Source organism: Anser brachyrhynchus, assembly GCF_964034855.1.
Source record: "Anser brachyrhynchus genome assembly, chromosome: 5".
NCBI classification, from domain to species: Eukaryota; Metazoa; Chordata; class Aves; order Anseriformes; family Anatidae; genus Anser; species Anser brachyrhynchus.
Genome location: NC_137699.1, coordinates 43257110 through 43280589, shown reverse-complemented (window position 1 = coordinate 43280589; position 23480 = coordinate 43257110). Strand labels below are relative to the sequence as shown.

At 47.1% G+C, this 23480-nt stretch overlaps 3 protein-coding genes across 4 annotated transcripts; 2 read left to right on the top strand and 1 right to left on the bottom strand.

The window, feature by feature from the left end:
* Positions 1–1095: 1095 nt before the first annotated feature.
* Positions 1096–5234, top strand: NOXRED1 (NADP dependent oxidoreductase domain containing 1; the record flags this gene model as incomplete). Its single annotated transcript, XM_080595730.1, is given in 8 exon segments — positions 1096–1100; positions 1612–1675; positions 1679–1854; positions 2253–2425; positions 2820–3000; positions 3633–3787; positions 3986–4208; positions 4893–5234. Coding segments are annotated over 8 exon segments (1269 nt in total). The 3' UTR covers positions 5185–5234.
* Positions 5235–5360: 126 nt separating this feature from the next.
* On the bottom strand, positions 5361–11643 carry SAMD15 (sterile alpha motif domain containing 15; the record flags this gene model as incomplete). Its single annotated transcript, XM_080595729.1, has 3 exons — positions 5361–7190; positions 11224–11322; positions 11413–11643. The coding sequence occupies 3 exons, from the start codon at positions 11641–11643 to the stop codon at positions 6924–6926; spliced, it is 597 nt and encodes a 198-aa protein (XP_080451855.1). The 3' UTR covers positions 5361–6923.
* Positions 11553–23428, top strand: TMED8 (transmembrane p24 trafficking protein family member 8). Of its 2 annotated transcripts, XM_080592334.1 has the most exons (6): positions 11553–11759; positions 12167–12245; positions 14384–14513; positions 15455–15596; positions 15879–16178; positions 17182–23428. In XM_080592334.1, exons 1-6 carry the CDS (start codon positions 11642–11644, stop codon positions 17397–17399), a joined length of 987 nt encoding a protein of 328 aa, XP_080448460.1. In that variant the 5' UTR covers positions 11553–11641; the 3' UTR covers positions 17400–23428. The 2 variants fall into 2 exon arrangements, with proteins under 2 accessions (XP_080448460.1, XP_080448461.1); XM_080592335.1 differs by lacking the exons at positions 11553–11759; positions 12167–12245 and adding an exon at positions 12253–12507.
* Positions 23429–23480: the final 52 nt, after the last annotated feature.

Sequence of the window (23480 nt, the reverse complement as noted above, 5' to 3'; positions counted from 1 at the left end):
AGCACACTGAGTGTCACTGGGAAGAGGCTTTGCTTGCAGCAGTACCTTATTTCACACCTTCCATGCCGTCAGCACAAATAAATTCATTTGAATGTAACAGGAGCATCTGCTGCCCTGGGGATGAGCACAGAGAGGTGAAGGTTACGTACAGCAACGTACCGACTGGTTTGAGGGCAAGTTTGGGCTCCAGGACCCCTGCTGCACTGTGCACTAAGTGCAGTCTCAGTTTCTGTGGTCACTGTTGTTTTGCTTTACTTTATTTTTCCCACAGAATCATAGGACTGATTAGGTTGGAAGGGACTGCATGATTATCTCATCCAATCCCCCTGCTCAACCAGGGTTACCTACAGCAGGTGGACCAGGACCGTCTCCAGTTGGATTTTCAGTAACCCCACAGCTGAAGCCTCCCCAGCCTGTCTGGGCAATTGTTCCTGTATTTGACCACCCCTGTTTAACAAACAAACAAAAAAGTGTTCAAAAAGTGTTTTCTTGTGTTCAGACAGTATCTCCCCTGTTCCAATTTGTGCCCACTGCCTCTCATCCTGTCCCTGGGCACCGGTACCAGGAATAGTCTGGTTATTTTCATTCCCTCCCATCAGATATTTATACACACTGATAAGACTTCCCCTCAGCCTTCTCTTCAGAGTGAGCAGTCCCAGCTCTCGGCCTGTCACGAAAAATGCTCTAGTCCCTTAGCCATCTTAGCAGCCCTTTGCTGGACTCTCCACTATGTCCACGTCTCCTGTACTGAAGAGCCCGGAATGAGGCAGCACCCTGGATGTAGAGGCAGGATTGCCTCTGACCTGCTTCCTAATGCGGCCCAGGGTGCTGCTGGCTAGGGTAAGGTTTGCTGCCAGGCTTACCCATGTATCCCAGGCCAGGACGTTGCTTAGTTGTAGGATTTCTGAATGGAGCTGCTGGGCTCTGGAAGAGGCGATGCTCCCGGCTCCCTGTAGGAAGGGCGAGAGTCCCCCAAGGCAGCTGGTAACCGGGCACTCACCATGGCAGCGGGGACACAAACCGGGACAGACCCTGAGCGGGTGGAACCTGGGCAGGCTGCAGGTGAGGGACGGTGCAGGTCACGACCCCGACCACATGTGGTGTGGCAGGCATGGGTCATCTTTGTCCCTGGCTCAGGCTTGGCTGAGGGCGTTTCTGTCCTGGTGGTGCCCGTGGGAGCCGTGCTGCTGAAAGCCCTCAGTGTCTTTCCATCTCTGGTGTGGTTTGTGGTACACGGAGCGGTGCTGCAGCCTCCCTGGGCAGGAGGCAATCGGCACAAATTGGGTTTCAGAGCTTTTTGGGCTGCTCCTGGCCACTCCTGTGACAACTGCCTCATGCCCCCAAAAGCATCCATGTGGCTCTCTTCAAGAAATACTGCAGGTACCAAGCAGGGCTCCCACACCTGCATGCTGCTGCTGAGCTGCATCCATTTGGGACTTAAGAGAACTGTAGCCTCAGGGAAAGCACAGGTTCAAACGCCCACTGACATTTTTTGTCCCCAGCAGCTGCATTGCACATGGGGACCAGCCACTTCTGCAAGTCCCGTGTCTGCAAGGAGAAGCCCTGAGAGGAGCCGGGGTCTGTATGTTGCCTCCACCTCCTCTCTAGCAGGTGCTGGGACGGGCTGCAGCGCTGTGTGGATGGAGGCCGTGCCCCTCTTCTGAATCCTCGCTGCTGATGCTTGTCCTTCTGGGCTAAGATGTGCGACATTGCAGAGCCTTTCATGTCCTTCCAGGCTGATGAAGCCATAGAAGGCGAGGAGGGGTTGCTGTACCTGACAAGGCGCCACAAGGGGCTGACAGTGAGTGCTTGTGCCCATGCCGTCTTCTTCTGCAGACTTCTCCAGGCTCTCAGGTGCGGTGAAGTGAGCTCCCACTGTTGGTAAAGCGTGCTGCTTTGGTGGTGTAGTCATGTCAGGGGGGGACCTCAAAGCACCGAGCTCTTCCCAAACTACTGCATCGTTACTGAGCTAAAGCATGACACAGGCACATCACCAGTCGGTCTGGTGTAGGTCCAGATAGCACCGATGTGTCCCTGGGAGAACCGGGGAAAGTACAGAGCTGGGGAAAGTAATGGCAGCCCTGAGCCCCATGGGTGCTGCACACACCAGCACCAGGGCTGGATGTGAGGAGCAGGGCTGGGACGAGCTGTCCGGACTCGTGCCATGGGACCCTTCCCGGAGGGCAGGACTGCAGGTGGTCTGGGCAAACATGGCTCCCGCTGGGCTGACACCAGCTCCTCTGCTTCCCCAGACCAAGAGGGACCGAGGAGGCCTTGCCGACTTCCCTGGTGGGCAGCCACGGCCTGAAGGTCGGCATTATCGGCGGGGGCCACCTCGGGAAGCAGCTGGCCCGAGTGCTGCTGGCGCTGGGCCGGGCTCCGCGCCCCTCTATCCGCATTTCCACCCGGCGCCCCGAGAGCCTGGGTAAGTGCTCCCCAGCCAGGGCCCGGCAGTGGGACTCAATGAAAAACTCCTCCTCCTAATCGTATCAGGGCAGAGAGGAAACAGGGGTTATTAAGTGGCTTTTTATAGACGCTGAAAACTAGCCAGATCCCAGGGCTCGGCTCTATGGCTTTAGACCAACGTGCATGAACTGGGCTGAGCTCTCTGCACGTTAATTCCTGGCCGGGAGGCTGCCTGCTCCGTCACGCAGGTGCCCTTTGCCATGCAGGAGCAGTGATGGCAGCCAACAACCCCCGGCGCCATTTTGGGTGGGCAGCCAGCCTGGGAGGGGTGGTCGTGCATCACCCACACATGGGTGCTTCTTCCCTGCGCTGGGTCCGTGGGCTCTGAGCACCGTGCACCTCGCTTGCTGCAGCAGACCTGCAGGAGCAGGGGCTCACCTGCCTCTACGACAACGCGCAGCTGGCGGCCTGGGCGGACGTCCTGTTCCTCTGCTGCCTGCCGTCACACGTGGCGTCCGTCTGCTCCGCCGTGCGGACGGCCATCCGGAAACCCTGCGTGGTGTACAGCCTCGTCACCGCGGTCCCTCTGCCCAGGTAAACCGGCCCACGCCATTTTTGCATCCCGAAGCTCGAGGGGTGAGGACAGTGTGTGTGCTCTGGCCCAGCCAGAGCTGCATGGGAGCGCAGCTCTTACCGTGCCTCACAATTTTCCTGCAAAGCATTGCTGCGAACCTGGTCATGGTCAGTCACTCCCCTAGGCCCCCAGCTGCTGGGTTCATGGGACCACTTCAGAATTTCAGCTCTCTGTTTTTCTAAAGGAAGCCCTAGGCTTTGTGGCTATGAACTCAGACACAGTCAGGAGGTGTCAAAGCAGCTCCAGCTCAAACACAGCACCGGTACTGAAACCCCGCTCCTGCCACGGCCTTTGGTTACTGCTGTAAGGTAACTGTGAGGTAACGCAGCGAAAAACGTGCAAGGCAGCAGTCTGCACTTTCCTCAGGCAAAAAAGCAAACCCAGTGCACCGCATTTCCTTTCAGTTTGCAGATCCCACACAGGACAGCTGCTTCCTCCTCCCCACCCTGCTTCTCCCCCATCAGCCAGAGCAGGGCAATGCTGATGCTGATTGCAGGGCCGAGGGAAGGGGCCAGGGGCTCTGGGACGAGGTGGGCTCTGAGATATCCTGCTCTTCTGGCACACTCAGTTCTTCGTGTGCATTTGTTTTCAGGTTGAAGCAACTCCTTTGCTACAATGCCATCGTGAGGCCACAGTACCAATGCTCTGGCAAGGAGCCTACGAAGGAGTGGGGGATGAAGGGGACGGTCACCGCAGCGCTGCAAGACCTTGCTGTTGTGCAGGCAACATGCCCCCTCAGCTCCCAGGGTAAAACCTCTCGCTTTGTTTAAACTCAATAGCAAAGATTAATTTTAATATCCTCACCTGAAATGATCCTAAACCAGAGGTTTCAAATAAACCAGCTCTGAGTGCTAACGCAATTCTTTGCAGGCCTGTGAGTCGAGAATCTCTCTTCACACCTGTGTGCATATTGTTTGTTGACATTTGATTTTGTTTGTTGTGCAGGGAAAATTAGAGTCAATGGCAAATGGCTGGTGGGCATTTTCTATGCAGCCCTGAACAGCAGCATGTGGCAGAGCCTGCCACACCAGAAGGCACTGGAATTGCTCAATGACCTCTGTTTTCCTGCACACTGCCCCATCTGTGCCGAGCAGAAAGCTTCCTGCCCACGGTTTGAATGCGAGAGTTTTGTCAGCAAAAAATTTGCCTCTTCAATGACTCCAGAGGAGTAAGTAAAAGGTCGAATGCTGAGGTGCTGCTTGTCCAGGTTCTCTCTTTGCTCTGAAACTTACCACATCCCACAGCTGAAGCATGGGGCTGTCTTGTTGGGTTGGAAGGTGCTGAAATGTGTGCTGCTCTTAGGACCACACACCTGCCAGGAAAAGATTGCTTTAGATATGTTAGCAATAAAAGACCAGGACTACCATCCCTGAGTTATTTTGTCCTGGTCCCTGGTTCCTGTTTGGCTGGTAGCTGGGATTGTCTGAAGCCACTGGTCAGGACTGGGACACTGGATGCAAAAAAAAAAAAAAAAAAAGAAAAAAAGAAAAGAAAAAAGTCCTATTGGAATACCTGGAGAGGATGGTTTTTATGAGTAATGAACTTACATTAGTTCAAGACTGGGTTACTGATGATACAAAGTCAGGGGAACACTATTTGAGGGAAAAGGCTCTTACTGGTACAGGATCTCCACAGAGTCGTTATGTTTAGTTCTGCTATGCCTGGCACAGTAATGCCTGGAACACTTCAGCTTCACGTCTCGGAGTCTGATTGTTTCTCAAAGACCAAAAAAAAAAAAAAGACAAAAGACTAGTAGTCAGACACTGAAGAAAGACATTATTTGTTAAGTTATTAGCAAGCTGCAACAGACTGGTGTTGCCCAGAAAAGATTCTGCTTGTTCTCTCTTCCCAGAACCTTCCCCTGGTTTGACCTGACAGCTGCACAGCTGCGAGAGTCTCCCTTTAGCCAGCTGCTAGAAAAGAGTGAGTTTCTTCAGAAGCATCTTGCTCTGCTATACCAGGCGTCTTTTGGAGACTGGCCTACAAAGCAGTGTGGGCTGATCAGCACCAAGACATCTCTTACGTCAGCTGTGGCGGAGCCTGGCGTGGTGTTGGATCACAAAACCTCGCTCTCCACAACCACTTCCAACCTCTTCTCAGAAATCCCAGAGGAAATTACTGACTATGATTCTAAAGCCTCGTAAGCTATAATGAAGCCCATGGCAGAATGCTTTGCTGAGATCCCATCCCAAAGGGAAAAAAGTCAAGATATTGATAACCCTCTTCCATCATTTCCCCTTCCTGGACTCATGCAGTTTTATGTGGTAGAGGAACAGACTGTAAGGACTTTGTATTGCTGGGAAAAAAATAATGCCAAAAAGCTAATAAACATTTATTTATCCATTGCTCAGTTGTAATACAAACTATTGATGGAGATTTTCTCTTATAAAAGATTATACACTAGAATTACATTCTTTTCCTTCTTTTTCCTCTGTTCTGAAACACCGTTTTGCATCAATCTGCAGCTTTGCCAAGCATAAAAACAGCATTTTTACTAATGTATCAGCACTGAGATCTCTTGATTTCCACCTTTTGAGACAAGAACCACCTCTCCATGTACTTGAAGCCTAAGCCTGTTTGCGAATAAATTGCTAAGGATGGCTTTGCTAGAGAACAAAGGTCTTGTTGGACAGCTGTGGAATACGACAATAACTGCTGCCTCAGACTGGACTGAGGATTGAGAGAAGCAGCACTATTTGTTCTTGAACTCCTTAAAAGATGTTCCAGCCAATAACCTTATCTATGCATTTGCTTTTACAAGTTTTATACACCAGACTGCTTGGTAAACTTGTTTTTTTCCTGACTGCCCAAATCTTGCCTTATTTTAGTCTTAACTTACTTATCACACAGTCATCTCGGACTATGACCTGATACAGCTTCACTGGTTTCTGTTGCAGTTCCAGCGGAAAACTGAATTACAGTTGCTTTGTACTGGCTACAGCTTTGGTCTAAATAACTAATCAGCATTGGGCCCTGTCCTTTTCTTTTTTCTTCCCCATGGGGGATCTCAAGCAAGGCTTTGTCACCAAACAAAATAGTGATGATTTAGTCAGAAGCAGTCTTTCTGTTGAGCCAGGCTTTAATCGACACTTACTCGTACTTCCTTGCTGGTAACAGTACATGTTCTAGATAGGTGGTAAAATTAAAGTCCCCCCACCATTACAGACTCCGTGGTACTTCAGGGAAAAAACATTTAACTAGGTATTCTGTCTAGATCCACCCAGGACAAATCATTTTTCATTCCCTAACTTCTCTGGTTTAGCTTTCAGTATTCTCTCATACTTCCTGCCTCGTGTGGCAGTACTGTTCACTACGATAAACCACTGCCGGGTTCTGTCTCACAGGAAATCACTTCGGTGGTGAGGACAGGGATTGGTTGTTTATGTTCTAACTAAGCCCCTCCAGATCACTGACAGCAGCAGGCACCACGAATGTATACCAGTTATTGTATAGGCTATTTGTCTTACATCTGGGTCTAACAGCGAGCCCAGTCTGCAGACCCTAAAGCCTGCGAGAGATCTATTCACTTGCGCTTTAGTGGAATTGTTATCGATCACTGATAATTAAAATACATCTATGGTTGTGTTTTTTGTGTTTTATTTAATCAACTATAAAACAGAAATGAAAGACAGTGGTAAAGTCATGCCTGATTTATGGGTTCTGCTTCTCTTAGCTCCTGGAAGCAAATGAAGGGCTGCAGAAAATCCTTGCGGAAAAGAGGCGATGTAGGGATGCGTTTGTTCTAATCAAACAGCTAAGAGCTGCACTGGTCTTTTGCGTTATGGCAGAATGTGGAACTGTACCTCCCTACTGCAAGGTAATAAAGGTATATACTGCTGTCCTAGCCAGGCTTCTTACAAAGGTGGAACTGCTGTGTGACTCTCTAATCCTGCCTCTGGGTGTCCTGCGACACAGGGACAGCATCTGCCTCTAACCCAGTCTGGGCTTGTTGCAAAGGAGGAACTGTGCTGTAGGGCTCCAGGCCTGCTTCTTGGACAAACTGTGAGAAAGTGAGGGCATCTGCTTTCTCTCCTGATCGGGACTTTTGCTCCAGGAAGAGGCCCATGTTGTCTCTGTATGGGAGGGCAATGGATCTGCTGAAGACAGGCTCTTCGATCCCCAACAACTCCCTCACATGTCGTGAAATCACCTGAAATACAAGACAAAAATATCAGAAATTCTCACTTCATAGGGCAATATCTCATATTATTCACTGAGCAGAAAAATGAACTGAGTTTCTTAATTTTGGAACATTTTCACTCTTGAATTTGCAATTCAGAAGGGCCAGGATCTTGGCGTGACATTGTGAAAGGAGAGCAGACCGCTCATTCTCCAGATTTGCTGTGGGTGATAGCATCAGAGCTGCTCTCTTTAGTGGCACAATTAGCTTGGCTTTCCTGTTTGCGCTCGCAGAACAAACAAGTTACGGGTGACTGAGCTGGAGCCTATGCTGCCTAATGCAAAAACATTGCTGTTTGCTAAGTTATATTGTCAACAACAGTCTATACACAGAAGAAGAGGTGGAAAAACTAATTAAACCGATAAACCGTATTGCTCAAATCATGGGTGAGTGGCTGTAAGAGCCAGCTGGACCTGGCACTGTCAGTGAAGAGACGTGCCGTTATTTTTGAGTCACCTCTCAGAACGTAACCTTCCGATCTGCCCGAGGCTTTGAAATGCAGTGCTCAAGGTTTTACTCATCTTTCACAGCATTTCCTCAACACCTTCCCCCAGCTTTGGCTTGGCTCTCAAGAACCTTGTCTGAAATCAAAAGAACGCCAGAGTGATATTTTCAGTGGTTTTGATATCATTTAAAATACCAGTACAGTGGGATTAAAACCAGCAGTAACTTCACCTGCCCACGCTGAGTAGCCTTCACAAAATGTAACGTGGAGTTCTGTATCAAACTGCCATTTCCCCTAAATTGCAAAATGTTTCTGTGTCACTGAACCGATGCTATCATGCTAATTTCTATGGTAACTATCTGGGTTTTGACTGTTTACAGCCTTTCACTGGTATTTCTTACTGGGAACCTGGTGTGCCCCTGCGCACCGGTTTATGGCCTCACCTTTGCACCTGCTCCAGTCCACCCTTACAGACAGACCCAGGTGGGCCACGGTTTGCTTGGAGCTCTGCAAACCTGGATTCCAGCTGAACAGGGCAGAGTTAGAAAACACAAAGAGCGGGGTAGAGCATGGTCTTCAAGAACATCTAGGTTCCACTGAAGTCTGTCAGATGTTCCTAATTCACTTAGAAGCTTCAGAAAGCATTACTGGAAGAGACTCATTTCCCAGCTTGCTGAATTATGCCAGCTATCATTTATTCTAGCTCTGATTAATTTCTTCTTAAGTTTCTACAAGAGAAATAACAGGTTTTGCAGTTGATTTCTCTAGCCTGTGGCTTAGTGTTTCTCAGCTGTTAAACAACCACCATACAAAATCCCTGTATCCCAATGTGAGGGTGAGGATTAAAAAGCATATAAAACACTTGCCACCTTTGGCAAGTGCGAATGACTGACTACAAAGGTTGTGTCTGCTTGCACTAGAAATACTCTTTAAGGTGGCTGTCTGGAAAAAATCACCACTGCGATTTGATGCCTTCGACTCTGACCAACAGGCAAACTTGTGGTGCTGATCAATGTTTTTGGTGGCATATTCCATTTCAAACAAAGACTGAAGATTGTTCAGCGTAGTGGTGAAACTGCTTTTTGGTGCTCTAGAATAATAAAGCAGTGCTCATACTCTATTCATTGGAGCATAAAGATTTTCTCTCTCCCTGGTTATTTGAACTTCTACCTTGTGTCCTCTGGGGAAAGCAACTGTAAATCACAATGCGAAACAAATGACTTGGCTCAGTAAATGCAGCCTCCAGTCCCTCTGTGGTTTCCATTACGGAGGAGGAGAAGGAAGAAAATGAAATTTAAGTCAACTTGCACTGATAAAGAATGGCATTAATGAATCAATTCTAGCAGAATCAAACTGCTTTGTCAAAGTACTACGATTTGGTAAATTATCCCTTCTAACCCCTGAAAAAAATGCAATTGGATACCACCTTTCTTTTAAAACCAGATAACTTTTCCCATCTGTGACCCAGAGTCTTGTCCTTATTCTGTGAAGAGCTTTGCTCTTCCAGGAAACATCTGTAAGGATTTTGGACCTGTTTTATCTGTTGAACTTTCCATTACGTTTTCCCTTTTAGGATTACTTGTGTGGTCAGTTTCAATTTCTCAGCCGATACTGAAAACAGGAACAAAAGACAGGCCTGCAACTAAAGCAAAGTTAGTTTGCAGCTGAAGCAAAACCTCAGTTTTATTCCTGGGCTTGTCTTAGTTCCATTACATGATTTTGAGTTGCTATTTTTCTCTTTGCTCCTCTTTTCATAGAGCTCTGAGGACCTCACAGGGATGCTGATGCTCACTGCAGACACACTGTTGCAGTCTGAGCTCACACCTCACGCCAGGTCTCTGTGTTTATGCTCTGTAGGCTCGGAAGGCTCTGACCACCAGGTGTATGCACACATGCTTTGAACTGAGACTCCTGCTCAAACCTAGTACCTTTTGATCCCAAATCAGATTTCCTGCTGATCCTTCTGTATTAGCTCCATCTCTGCTAATATCAACAACATAAATCAGCCTAAAGTGGTTTTATCTAGGTTTCCTTCTACATTTCTTATTTTAAAGTGCTTTTTGGTATATAGATTTCTTTGGCGACAAAGGCCTATGTTACCCTCTGTTTGGATTCAAGGTACAGCTGTTTGACTTTGCAAGAGACCAGATTACAGCTTGATGTCAAAGGGAAGAATGCATTTAAAGAGAAGCATGAGATCAGCACAACCAAAACCACAGCCAACAGTAGATGACTGTGATTCAGACAGTGGATCCATCCCTGCACGACTGAAGACTCTGAAACATCTCTCAGAACCGTTCAAACAAACCTAAGCTCGCACTTCTCTGTTGATGATTACTGCTTTGTAGGGCACATGCTAATTGTTAGATACCTCTTTGCTAGCATTTATCTTCAGCTGTTGTGTTTACTGACTTTAAGGGTGTGGTAACTGCAAGCCACAGCAGTCAAACCACAGATCCCAGGAAAGAGAAAGACAAATTGTTATTAATTTCTCCATTTTACACTCTGTAAAACATAGGCAACACCTGTGCTGCTTCCACAGTTTAGTCATGTGCACGACCTCTTTCAAAAATCCACATCTCCTTTGGCTAAAGCCTGCTTTGGCTGAGATTTGGAGCTATAATGGGAAGTAGACCAAAACATAATAATCACAAAAGCTAGAAGTTTTAGTGGGTCCTTTACCGTTTTGGTGTTAACCCAAACTTCATAACCAGCATCTCTAATATCTTATACCACTACACTTCTGCTGATTTTAATATCATTACACTGTTCCGTAGAAAAGCAGTGTGATTTAATGAAGAGTAAACTTCTGCGTGTTTCAAATACTGAGCTGTAATACTTAGGCAATGAGCTGTTTAGGTAAGGTTTCTTGCTTCCTGTTATCACCCCTAAATGAGGCAATAAAAGATCCAAGAATACGCTCCTCCATCATGGTTCTAGTGAAAACTCAATGAATATAAAAGGATAGAAAAATGTCATACACATATTTTAGATATGAAATGATTCTTTTCTAAACCTTCAGGAATCTTTGGAAGGCCAAACTATAGCTAAGAGCTTAAGCATTGTTGTTTGTTAGAGAAAAGATGGCTTGAAAGGAAAATTATATGTTTATAAAACAGGGAAGAGGCAGAGATGTTGTTTGTGTTCAGCAGGGCATAAAACAAGGAAGCAATAACGAATTGACCTTCTGCTGCTTGAGAGCTGCGCTTCAGTTGCTGCATGTTAAAGCTGACCAGATTTACAGATGCTCCACAAATCAAGTCAGATCAGCAAGTGGAAAATTACTGAAAAGAAATTCTGAGGGAGTTTCTAGGAAGGCCATGTGCACCTTGCTAGGGATTTTTGTGGGGTCAGAGGAGGAATGCAGGCTAACGGCAAGGCCAAGCACTCCTGAGGTACTTCTGGCATGCCGGAGAGGCGGCACGCGGCCTCCGCGGATTCACACCCGAGGACTCGTCAGACCCCCGTGTGCCTGAGGGATTTGTTTGCCCAGTTTCGGGCCCGCTCTCTGCCCGAGCACCCCGCCGAGGCGGGCGGGCGGCGAGCAGGCCGGGGCACCTGCATGTGGCCGAAGTCGGTGAGGCCCATGGCGGGCAGGCTGCTGCAGTTCACCAGGACGAGGCGGCGGCCGGTGATGCCGTTGGCTCTGAAGCACTCCTGGGGGGAAGCGGAGCGGGTCAGCCGCGGGCTCACCCCCCCCCCCACACACACACCCCCGCCGCGCTGGCGGGCCCCGCGGCCCCGCACCTCGTACTGGGGGAAGCCGAGCCGCGCCACCCACTCGGCCACCTCCGCGGCGCTCCAGGCCGGGCCGGGCCGGGCGGGCCCCGCGGCGGGCTCCGTGGCTCCCCGTTCCCGTGGCAACCCGCACTTCCTGCGGCCGCCCCGCGCCGTCCCTGCCCCGGCGCCGCTCGGCTGTTTCCGGCAGGGCGCTTCGGCTCCGCTCGGCCGTTTCCGCGCCGGGCCGCCCGCGCCCATGTCGGACGTGCCGCCCGCCGCCGCCTCAGGACCCCGGTTCGAGCCCACGGCCGCCGGGGCGCCGGGCGGCACCAGCGGTCCCCGCGGCGGGGAGCGGCGGCCCCGGGGCCCCTCAGGTACGGGGCGGGGGCGGCGAGCTGGGGCCGGGGGCGCGCAGGGGGCCCTCCGGGAGGGTGCTGGGCGGGGGGCTGGGGCTCGGGGCAGCGCAGGAGCCGCCGCGGAGGCTTCGTGGCGGCGGCCCGGGGGCTCCCGGCCGCGCTGCCGAGTCCGGCCTTGGCTCCTTTTGCGTTAACCCGGCTTCGGAGAGCGGTTCTGCGCCGGGAACGCCTCAGTCCTGGGGCTCCCTTTTTCACGGGCGAGGCGATTAAAGGCGCTCGTCCCGCAGGACGCTGGGCGCAGCCTGCGGCGCTCCGTCCCGCAGCCGCGCGACCCTGCCGGCGTTCGGGTGTAGCTTCCCTCCTGCCCGAGCGCCTGTGAGCACCGCGAGGTGTTTCACCCTCCCGCGTGCTCTGTTTGTCGTTAGAAAACGAAGATGCAGCCCGAGGGACGGAGCTTGCGGACCGGCCGGCGGAGTCCTCGGAGCCCAGCGCCTCGCAGTGCGGGTAGGAAACGCTCCCGTGCGGCGCGGCCCACGCGTGGCGGCCCCTTCACCCCGCCGCCTCCGCTGCCCGAGAGCTGGCTCCGTGGAGGTGGAGAGAGGGGACTGGAGGCAGTTGTCAGCTTTCGGACAGTATATACTGGAATCAGCGGAGGAGGAGTTGTTCCTGTAGGCTTAAGGTTGTTTTAAAGCCCATGAAGTAGCGAAGTGCAGTTCATGGCTCGCCTTTTCGGATCACAGATTCAGTCAGGTTGGAGGGAACGCTGGTAGGTTTTGTAGTCAACAAGAACTAACGAGCATTCAGCAGGAAATTTTCTCTGTTCATTCTGAAGGACGGCTTAATAATTAGGCATTTCCACCGTGTATAGTTCTGGTGAAAGCTGAGCTAGAAAATGCATTTTGCTGTTTTTTGACAGTGTTGTTTGTTTTTTCTTCTCCACCCTTCGTCTTTCACATCACACTTCCCTTAATGCTGCTGATCAACCACCTTATCAGCTGTGTGGCTTGTTATTACCTGTTGGGCAGATGGTGCTTGTGGTCAGTCTGCTGGCTGCAAGCACAAACGCTGCATGCAGTGGAGTTTTCATTTACTAGCATGCATGTGTTGCATGCGACACAATTTTAGAAATTTGCAAGTTAAATTTGTCAGACGGAAGATCACACTATTCATTAAATAACGACCTCATTAAGAAAATGAAAAAAAAAATCAACCAATGACCCTAGTTACTAAAATAGCAGTTTGATGTCATCTTGGCTTGATGCAAATGACATTGATATTAACTTTCTTGACTCTAAATGTGTTCTTATATCACTCTTTACTACATCCTCTAATTTTCTTTAAAGAATGAATGTAGTCTGTGAGCGGAATGGCCAAAGTAGATGCTGGATACTCATGGATGTTACCTGATAAATTGTGTAAGTTGAATCTCCTTTGAAAGGAAGGGGGACGGTCCAAAAGGGTTACTTGAAGAGGAATTGGCTGAACATTTTATTTGTAGATCTGCTTACAGAGCTTGTACATTCTTCCAGTCAGAGTACAGATCTGGAAACAAAAGCCACATTTGCCCTGTTCTGGTCACCTGTATAGATGCAGCACGGAATGTCTCTGAGTTGAGCTGCGATTAAAAAATAAATAAATTAACTATTCCAGGCTAGACTGATAGTCTGATCTCTTGTTAGTGAGAATATTTGTCCTTTGTGAAAGGAGAAATTTGAGGAAATATGTATGTAGTTTTCATTACTTCTGTGTTCTCACACTTACGATCCTTCAGACCGAGGCAGTTTACATTAGTCTTGTAGTGCTGAGAGAAGGCTTCACTTTTCCAAAAGGAGACTGTTACTAAAGACTGGGTTGCTTCTCATGGAGGTTTCGCATAGTGTCTAACAGTATGTCAGAGAAGACTTGTTCTGGCATCCATTTGAGTTCATTTGGGATGACAACTCTTTCCAGTTAAATACAATATGCAGGAGGTTGTTTTTTAAACAGTAATTTAGAAAAATGTTCACAAGAGAAAGAATGTCAAGGTTGCTGTTTCCTTTCTTGCTCATTCTTTTACTTCTTTGTACCTTTCTTTTTTGTTCTGACATGTCCGTCTCCTCTTGTCACAGTGCAGATCTTGGACCTCTTTATTCTTGTGCTGCCATTGTATGTCTTACAGCTTGCTTGTCTGTGTAGCATATTTGGACGCAGCAGAGAGGGACCTGTGTGTTCTCTGTATTTCTTGGGATTGCTAATGGGAAACCTGTGATGGACCACTTAAACTGAGGGCATTTTCAGGATGGCTGTCCAAACTGTTTCGAATCCTTTCGTTGATCCAGCTGGCCTGTGATGGAATATACAGGTGCCATGTACTAGCTGGCATAGCAGAAGTTGTCCTTTCTTCAGCAGAAAAAGTTACTGCTGATTTCTGTGCTTCGTACAGTGTTAGTGTTTCGTACAGAGTTCATCCTGTGGAGATGAGGGCAGAAGTGGGGTGTTGGAGGGCTCTTTGCACAGGTGGTGGGCGCTGACCACAGGAAGCTGGATGCCTCCTGTCCCCTTGAATTCCAGTTGCAGAGCGGAGTGAGCCCTGTCATGGCTGAGCTCTGCCACTCGTACCGTGGGTGTAAGTGCTAAATTGTAGTGCTCTCTTCCTCCGAGAGGTCGCAGATTAGGTCGCCTGTGAGTGTCGGAGTGACAGAGGATTCGAAGGAAGAAGGTTGCCCTTTGAAGGACCAGGAAGCGGCTGAACTAGAAGAGAAGCTGCCTGACCAAACCCAGCCCACCAAAGAGGTAAGTGGGTGTTTCTTAACTTTAAAAGAAAGGAAAAGAGGCGCAGCGACATTTCTTCCACCCTACTGCTGTGCTTAATCACTGTGGGACTGAGGCTTTAAGGACTGTGTTAGTATGAAAATAATATTAACGTAGATTCAGTTATATTTCTTCTGTATGTTAGTGGGAAGTAAAAGTTATCCATCAGCTTTGTGAAATCCCTTGTGTCTTTGGCTAGTCCTTACTTCCCTGCAGTTTTTGGCTTGTTAAGGCTTCAAGGTTATTTTCACCTTCTGCGTCTTGTCTGGGTCTTTTGGGGATTCCCTTCTTGCAGATTTATGGGAGAGGGAGCTGAAGGGAATCTGCCATCTTTCGTTTCTTTTGGTGAGCAGCCAATTTGTTTGCACTACAAATACATTTGGGAAATACTTTGCAAGTAGCATGCAGCTCAGGAGCTGTGCATTTTTATACATTAGGAGGGAGGGCTGGCCCTAATAAACCAGATGGACCTTTACCCAGGATGCAGTGAATGTCAGTGTGATCGTGGTGCAGTCTAAATGCAGACAGAGCTGAAAAGCTCTCCCTAGAGAGACAGTGCCTTGGGAGTGCTTTCCAAGAGTAGTCCTCTAAATCTGCAAGGCTGTTTGTTGCTTTGCTGAAAGATGACAGTTAGCTCCGAGGCAGATGCAAACATGTGCCTGCCCAGACTCCTGGGGAGGCTGAGGGGTCTGTAATTTGTGACATTAATGCAGCATTTTTCTCAAGAGTTTATGAATTTGGTGCTGTGGAGGGGAGTAATGCAGAGGTGCCTCAGAACCAGCTGTTTCTTTTCAGCTGTAACAGAAGCTTCTGCAGGATCCGACTTGACTTCAGAAAGATTCTTAGATTATTACTGATTTGTTTTAAGTCCAGCTGAGGACTTTCTTGTTGTGATAATCTTTGTGACTCTGTGCTTTGTGCAGGAAGCTGTTGTTCGAATGACCAACTACCACATACATCAAGGAGGAGGAGATATAGTCATGATTCAGTCGGATCACACTGGTGCTGTGGATATCCTTTCAGCTGAGCTGGAGACTGCAGACCTCCTTGGGGAGCAGAGGAAAGGTGAGGCCTGAAAGGACAACGCTTGTCAATGACTCTGTGGGCACTTTTAAAGTGCCAGTGCCTGCCTTGGCCAGAGAAGAGCGGAGGCTGTGTCAGGGGCACTGCTGACTCCTGCTGGAAGCGTGGGTTCTTGGCTAGTGTTGTGCGAAAACTTCACATCTGCTTCTGGGAGCAGGCTCCAGAATAAGAGAGCCTTATCAGAAATAGCTTCGCTGTTTTCATGTAACAGTTTGTCGGTAGTGAAAAGTAAGATGAGCTGCTGATCTTTCTCCCTTGTCTCAGCTCAGCCTCCCCCTCTGGCTCCACCCACTACATGGACCATGGGGAAGATGAAGGAATTCAAAACCAAGATGGGAAAGGAGAAGAATGCTAGGATGGTGGTGAAGCGAGGCGAGGTGGTGACGGTCCGTGTGCCAACCCATCCTGATGGGAAACGTCTTTGCTGGGAGTTTGCTACAGATGACTACGACATCGGATTTGGAGTCTATTTTGACTGGACCACTGTTACTAGCACTGCCATTACTGTTCAGGTCAGCGAATCCAGTGATGAGGAGGATGAAGAGGAGGAAGAAGAAATTGAAGGTTGGTGCAAAGCTCATGAAGGTTAATTTGTGATGCTTCTTGCCATGCTGCTGCATGTCTGTCAGATGCTGTAATTTCCATCTACTTTGCTTACCCAGACTGCTTATCTCTGCAGCCTTTTGGGTTTTGGTTAGGCTGTAATGAGAAAGCATTTAACCCTTCCTGCTCTAGCATATGTCAGTGGCTGTTATTCTCCAAGAACATTCCTGAAATTCAACACACCGAAAAATAAATCAGAAATCACTTGTTCAGCTTCCAGCCGATAATGAGATTAGGGTCTGAAACTTTAACTTTAGTGTTTTGCTCAGCCTCTGAGGCTGAGAAATTTCTGGTGGCAGGTGGGAGCAAAAAGGTTCTTTTTTTGTGTGTGTGTTTTGTTGTTTGTTTGTGTCTTTTTTCCCAGTATATCAGGTGCTCCTGTTGACTGCACTTGGGAGGACTGCTGCCTGTGTCCTTGTAGCTGCGAGAAGCATGTTACCTATTCTTTGTCTTAAGTGTATTTGTGACTAGTGCAGCTGGGGGATTATTGTCTGAAATTATTCTTGCAAGTTCTCCAAAGTATATAAGTTCCTATGTGAGGAATTTATTCTTGGAGAAGCGAATCAAGGATGTACAAACACAGTGAGGTTACAGCTAAGACCTTTCCTGCCTTTCCTTTGCTCCACGTCCATATCGGTGGAGCGCTTTATGGAGTCCCTGTTGTGGCACGTATAAAAGGAGTGAGCTGGCTAGAAGGTAAGTCCAGGGAGAGGAGACCAGTCTGGCAGGCAGGTGTATACTGTCTTCCCAAGAGAACTGCTTCTCAGCACGCCCTTTGCCATGGTAAGGAAAGCGGGTCTTTGTTGGTAGTATTGGCAGAGAGCTCAGGGCAGACACCGTGCGTAATGCTATCGTAGTTAGCCCTCCATGTATTTGTGTGTCTCTGTAATCTGGTCTTATCTTTTTCTGGACTATCTAGTAGATTAACAGGCTCTGTCCTACTTCTCTGCTCTCTCCCATTCAGGACTCACTCCTGTGGGTGATGTGGAGAGGGGCTCCAAAAGCTACCTGCGGAACCGCTACGGAGAGATCATGCCTGTGTATCGAAGGGACAGCCATCGGGAGGTGCAGGCAGGCAGCCACGACTACCCAGGCGAGGGCATCTACCTGCTGAAATTCGATAACTCCTACTCTCTCCTCCGCAATAAGACTCTGTTCTTTCATGTCTATTACACTAGCTGAAGGGATGGGAAGGGGCAGGGATGGCAGGCAGGCAGTACTGAGCGTGGCAGGCTGCCGCCCAGCCCTGGTACTCCCCGATGGGCACTGCTGTGTGACAGAACCAAGGCACAACTCTGCCACCTCCTCTGCAGACACAACCTGGTTTCTCCTCGCATCCTCCTTCCCGGCTGTCCCAGTGGAGAAAGGTGGCTGTGACTCTCTGGTTGTCCATGGGCAGCTGTTCTTTCTGTAAAACTTCACAAGTCCTGCTCTGTGCGGGCATCCGGCTGGGCCTCTGTTGTAGCCAGTAAATGCCTGGAGGCCAGGTTCAGGTGGTCACGGTTTCGTTCTGTTGCACTGGTACGAAATGAAGTCAAAATATTCTTGATACGTTACTGTTTTGTAAATAGTTCTTTAGACTCTTCTGCTGCATCTGGATCACTAGAGGGCAGCTGTCAGCTGCAGTGAGCCAAAAGCATGGCTGGCTTGTCTCCTAACCACTGATATGTTATCACCTACCACCGCTAATGTCACCAGCAGCCAGTGCTTCCTTCATTCTCATGGGAGGGGATGCAGCATGGCCGGTGGCAGCCAGTGCTGGTGGCCAGGTCGTGCTAACAACAGCCAGCCCCAACCTACGGTAGGGTTAGGACAGGGTGTGGGAGCTGTGGAGGAAGGCGCACACCTAGAAGTTCATAGGAAGATTTTCCTATGGATTAAGATTTGGATGTTGCGTCTGGTGATTAGAGGGATATAAAAGTTGTGATTAAAGCTCCGGTGACCACCAAAAGATTTTTATTTTTTTTCCCCTCCTGTCATCCAGATGTAAAACAGAAGAAATGATTTACTGCTGTGTTGAATAAGTACAAAACGGCTAGGATACAACCAATAAATATACAGGAAATGTTTCTCAGTAGCAGCATGTTTGTTCACTGGTATTGCTGCCAGCTAGATAATAGCATATGTAGCAAGGAAAATGCTCCCCAGGGAAGTGTAGTTTGTCAGCTGCTATTTCTGTTACAAAGGTATTGTTGCAAAAGAGTATCTCTGCTCAGAAAATCAAAAGGGATGGAATTTAACCAATCCTTTCTGTAAACCAGAATCAGCTAGGCCATTGCAAACCCTGGCCATGTGGTAAAGGAGGGAGTTCCTTGCCTGTTTTGGTGGCTGGCGATGGCATTAGTAATCACTTTCTGCTCGAGTATTGGCAGAGTTGAACAAGGATTAAGTTAATCCTTTGGAGATTAATTTTAAATCACATCTATCTGTAAGTGGTGTTTATTTTACTACTTTTAACTTAAAATCATGCTCTTTTTAAGAATACTGCTGTATTTACATTTTGATACCTCTTTGCAGAGACACAAAATGGCTGTTTGCATGGTGATTCTAGTAGAGTTCTGAGTTTTATTTTTAAATCCTCCAGGTAAAGCACCTCTACTTGGTCCATTCCTTCTGTTGAGAGGGAACGATGGACAAAATGATTTTTGGGTAGTTAAAGCCAAAGATTTAACTCTCCTAGGAGGGCTGCATATTTCCTATTGAGGCTATATGGTAATGCTGTGCAATTTGCTCTATATTCAAGCTCTTCTTTTTACTATCTCTGCTTACTTTTTCACTACCCCAGAGCACTTAGGAGATCAAGAAGGTGTGAGAGAGAAGTTTACAGTGGAGCAGCCGGAGCTGGGAGCACAGGAGAATGGAAACCAGAAGACTGGTTGGATCACAATTACTTTCAGGGTGAGCAGGCAGGGAGCAGAGCTGATCAGGGTAAGCAGCAGAGCTGCTGCCACTCTGGGCCCTGTGATGGAGGGAAAAGTAGTCACCTTTCTCAAAGGAGAGAGAGAACCTGGCAAGAGGGGAACTGCAAAGCTGCATTATTCAAGTAGAGGGAAGCACAGGACAATCTTACAGGGAGGTAGAACAGTAGGATTTGGTATGTGCCAGAGTAAGGTGATCTTTCATTTAGCAGCCTGGGGAGGACTATTCCTTCCTTTAGCCCCTCTTGGGGAGACAAAGGACCATGCTACAGCCTTTGTACAGCACTTGAATCCGGCCTGAGCAACTTGCATAAGGTTCTCCCCTTTTTTCTTCTGTTGCCTATCAAGTTCTTAGACACTAAGCAGAAGACGACAGAAAAGGCCTTTTGGTCTGTCTGACCAAAAATGTCAGTGTCACCCCACTTGATGACTGCCTTTGGTCCTTTCTGATATGATCTGCAGGGTGCTGTGTGCACTTGCTGGTTAATGCATGAGGCACAGTCTGGCACCTGCTCCACTTTCTAATTAGGATATATTTTATCGCAAAGGGAATTTTGACCTGTACACACATTAGATTTTCTAGAATTATCGACTCTCAGTTATACAATTTACTCTGTACTAGTGGGTTATTACCACTAAAGAACTGTTGCCCCTATAATGTGGCCTCCATATTGCTAATTCACAGCCACTTCCCCCCCACACACCATCTATATTTTGCTTATATCACGATTCAAAATACATTTTGTCATGTTGTAAGAGGTTAATGAGGCCTGCCTCGCTACCAGTTCTGGCTGCTTCCGGAAACAAATACTATGTGCAAGTTATCAAGGTATTAGTGGTTTTAGTGGAGATAAGTTGCCTTGTAGATGATGATCCTATTGCTCAGTTCTAGCTTTCTGAAGCATGGGACAACCTTTTAGTGAGGCTCAGGTCACTTGTTTGGAACTGTCCCGATCTCCTAGTCCCACTGACCTAAGCTTACCAGTAGCATTGAATATGGTACGTCATCCCAACCCGTATGTGCCTGTCCTGCAAACACACTGTGCCCATAAATAGGCCTGCTACAGTGGAACTGAAAGTGTTTGCTGTGTGTTATTTTGCTACTTAGGTTTCCCAGATGTATTTGGTATCTCTTAAGAACACAAAATAGTTTTAGACATGGAATATTTCATCTGCAGGAAACAGAAGCTTCACAGTTGTACAGGATAATTGTTCTTTGTTTATTCTTGAATTTCCACATTACGTGAATATGTTGTTTCTCAGGTATTCAAATACCATTCATTATCCAAGTGACAACTTCTCTTTGGAAGGATATGTAGTCTTTATTCATTTTCTGATAAATTCACTAGCTTGGCTGCATGGCTAGTGATTAACAGCAGCCATTCTTATTCAAAATTGAACCCACAGTTGGTTCAAAGAAGTAATCTTATTTCTCATGTGTCTTTTTTTCTGCCTTCTGTGTCTCCTGGACTTGTATCTAATCCTGCTATCTGCTGAGGCAGCGATGGAAGCTCTTCTTATTTTAATTGGAGACCTGTGGAACTAGACCTTGGGTCTAGAAAGAAAAATGAATTTAAAAGGCAGTTGCACTTCAGAGAGGGAAATTAATCTTCAAGAAAGGAAAATTTCTTATTTTTCTCCTGAAGGAAGATTTCAGATCAGTTTTAAAAAATGTGTTTCTTCTTCCAGTAGATTGTGTCTAGAAATTCAAAAAGCTCAATTAAGGGATAAGCTTCTTTTGCATTTTGCAAAAGTCTTTTTTTTTTTAAATTGGGTTTGCTTTTGTGAAAGCACGAAATTGTTTTCCATTTTGTTTCGAATATAATTTAGATCTAAAAATAAGATACGGGTGTTCAGCCAGAGACATTAGACAGTCCTGTAGCATAGGACTTGCATAAAAATTAGGTTGTATAATTGTTTATTTATAATAATTGTTACAATCTGTTGGACATTTTTTAATGTCAAAGAAGGTCATAAGCTACCCATTGTGTTCTCTTATTTTCCCCCTTAGCAGTAGTGTAGCAGCAGGAGTTTAAAATGTATGCACTTCACTGAGGAGTTAAATTGCTTAATCAGGGACCACATTACTGATTGAATTTACTCACAAACTCTTTGGAGGCCTGCAATATGGATTCATGTGAAAGATTATTGGTGTCAGGCATAGGCTAGTTGCAAATTAAGGTTTGGGACCCATTTAATAGTTATGTAAATTAATATTGCTAATGAGCCGTTTACACAAACAGATAAGATGAAAATGTGTGCTTAAATCTAAGGAGAGAAAGAGCTTAGTTGACTGACTTAAGGTGCTAAGATGAAAGTTGAGTTACTATGCAACTCGGTCTAAAAGGTAGCCATGCTCTTTTCTTTTTGGCTCTGTCCTGTGCGCTTGTCTCCTTGTAACCGTGTGCACGTAACCACGTACGGCCTGCAGTGGGGCCAGTTGCTGTGCTGCTGGACCTGGTAGGGTGGGCTAGAGGTGAGCCTCATCACACGTCCAGTTGCTGAAAGTAGTACTCATTCTTGTGAGCTGAGAATTGGGGTAGAGGATGAATCCCTAAATGAATTCACTTTTTTTTTTTTAACCCCACTGCTTATACCCTTCTTCTTTGTCTCACTACCCCAACTAAAGCAGCTCTATAGAGGATTTATCACAAGGTGCCTTAGGAGCAGGGAGCATGTCTGAAATAAGAGCCATAGATGTCATTAAGCCAAGGGGTTTCTTCTCCCTGTTTCTCTGCCCGTTCAAGTACAGGGGAAGCACTAACTAAAGTCAAGCAAGGAGAGCCCCAGTAGGCTGTTCCTGGAGATTTAAGCTGTTTGTTAGACTGCCTTGTTGCTGTAAGATGAGTAGTAAAATTGTGTTTGAGTTTTCTGGCACCGTAGGATCTTTGCCTTTGGAAAACATATGCTGCTGTCAGATATTGGGGAACACCAGAGGACAACTCCTTTTGATAATGCTGATGCTAAGCCTGAGGACCAGAAAAACACTAGATAGATAGACATAGATAGCATTCCTTGTGGCCATTCACCATTTTCCCTAAGAAGCACCTGAATCCAGTGCTGAGGGGTGTGTGCTTATGTGTATTGAGACCAGGTGAGAGACCAAAGCAACAAAGTTTTTATGATCTCCAAGTGGGAGAGAAATTTCTCCAATTCTCATATCTGGGAAAAATATTGGATGTGATGATTAATGTCATGTAGATGTAGCAGAACATCTGAATTGGTAGAATGGAAAACTGTGAACCGATCTTGTTAAATATGTTAGCTAATTGGACTGTGAAAGAAGCCAGGAGTTAAGCTGGAGTCAAAGTGCTAAGTCATCTAAATAAGTGCATTTGCAGTAAATACAAACTAACTGTAAGGTTTTAGAGCGTACATCAAACTGCAGCGTTCAAACACATTGTGCTAGGAGGAGAATTTTCTGTGGGACTATTCCACATTTGCCTCCAAAGAGTCTCTGGCATCTTATTCTGAAACACTTGTGCTGTTGCAGCTGAAGACAGATCATCAGGCTGAGTGAACCTGACTCCACTTGACATTTCTGTATTCTGTTCTGAATTTTACATGTTGCTTTCTCAGAAGCATCATCACAAGAAATACGTACCCTTTATCAGGCAGGGAGAAGAAGACTTCTGTGATTTGTTGGTTAGGGTTATCTAGTTTAAGCCCATCTGGACTGGTGAGTCAAGTCCCTTACAAAAGAAGCTGGATGCCAAACCACTAAGTTCAGTGCTAAAGAGGCTTTGCCAAGTAAAATCCTTGAAGTTTAGGAACTGTTCTCAGAAACTAAATAGTTGGTGATGATCTCTGTGCAACCTCCAGGATGCCCAAGTGACTAACTGCTCACCTCAGGGTGAAACAATCTGCTCTCAACTCGCTGCTCCAGGCTGTTAGCATAGTCTTGCAATGGAGAGTGTCTTGTAGCTGGTCATGCTTTTTTTTTGCCTTTTTTTTTTCTCCCAGATGTATATTCTTGTGAACTGTAATGGTTGTCTGTAAGTCCTTATTTATGTGATATATTTATGATGTCCTGTAATCTCAAAACTGAGTTCTCTGCACCAACCTGTTGCTTTTCATCTCCTCCCAAGAGATGAGTTTTAAGTGGAGAACAGGATATTTTAACGAGAGGTGGCACTGACTCTCTCTTGCTGAAGGGCACATGTGAAGATATATTTATAGCGTGCTTGCATTCCTTCTGGGCTTGGTTTGTACTGTTTATATTTAATGTGTTGTGGCTGATTTGTAATAGTATATTGGAACTTATTCCCTTTAAATAAACTTTTCACTATGCAATCACTCCCTGTCTTCTGTTTAAAGCAAGTGAATGTCTTCATATGAGAAACCA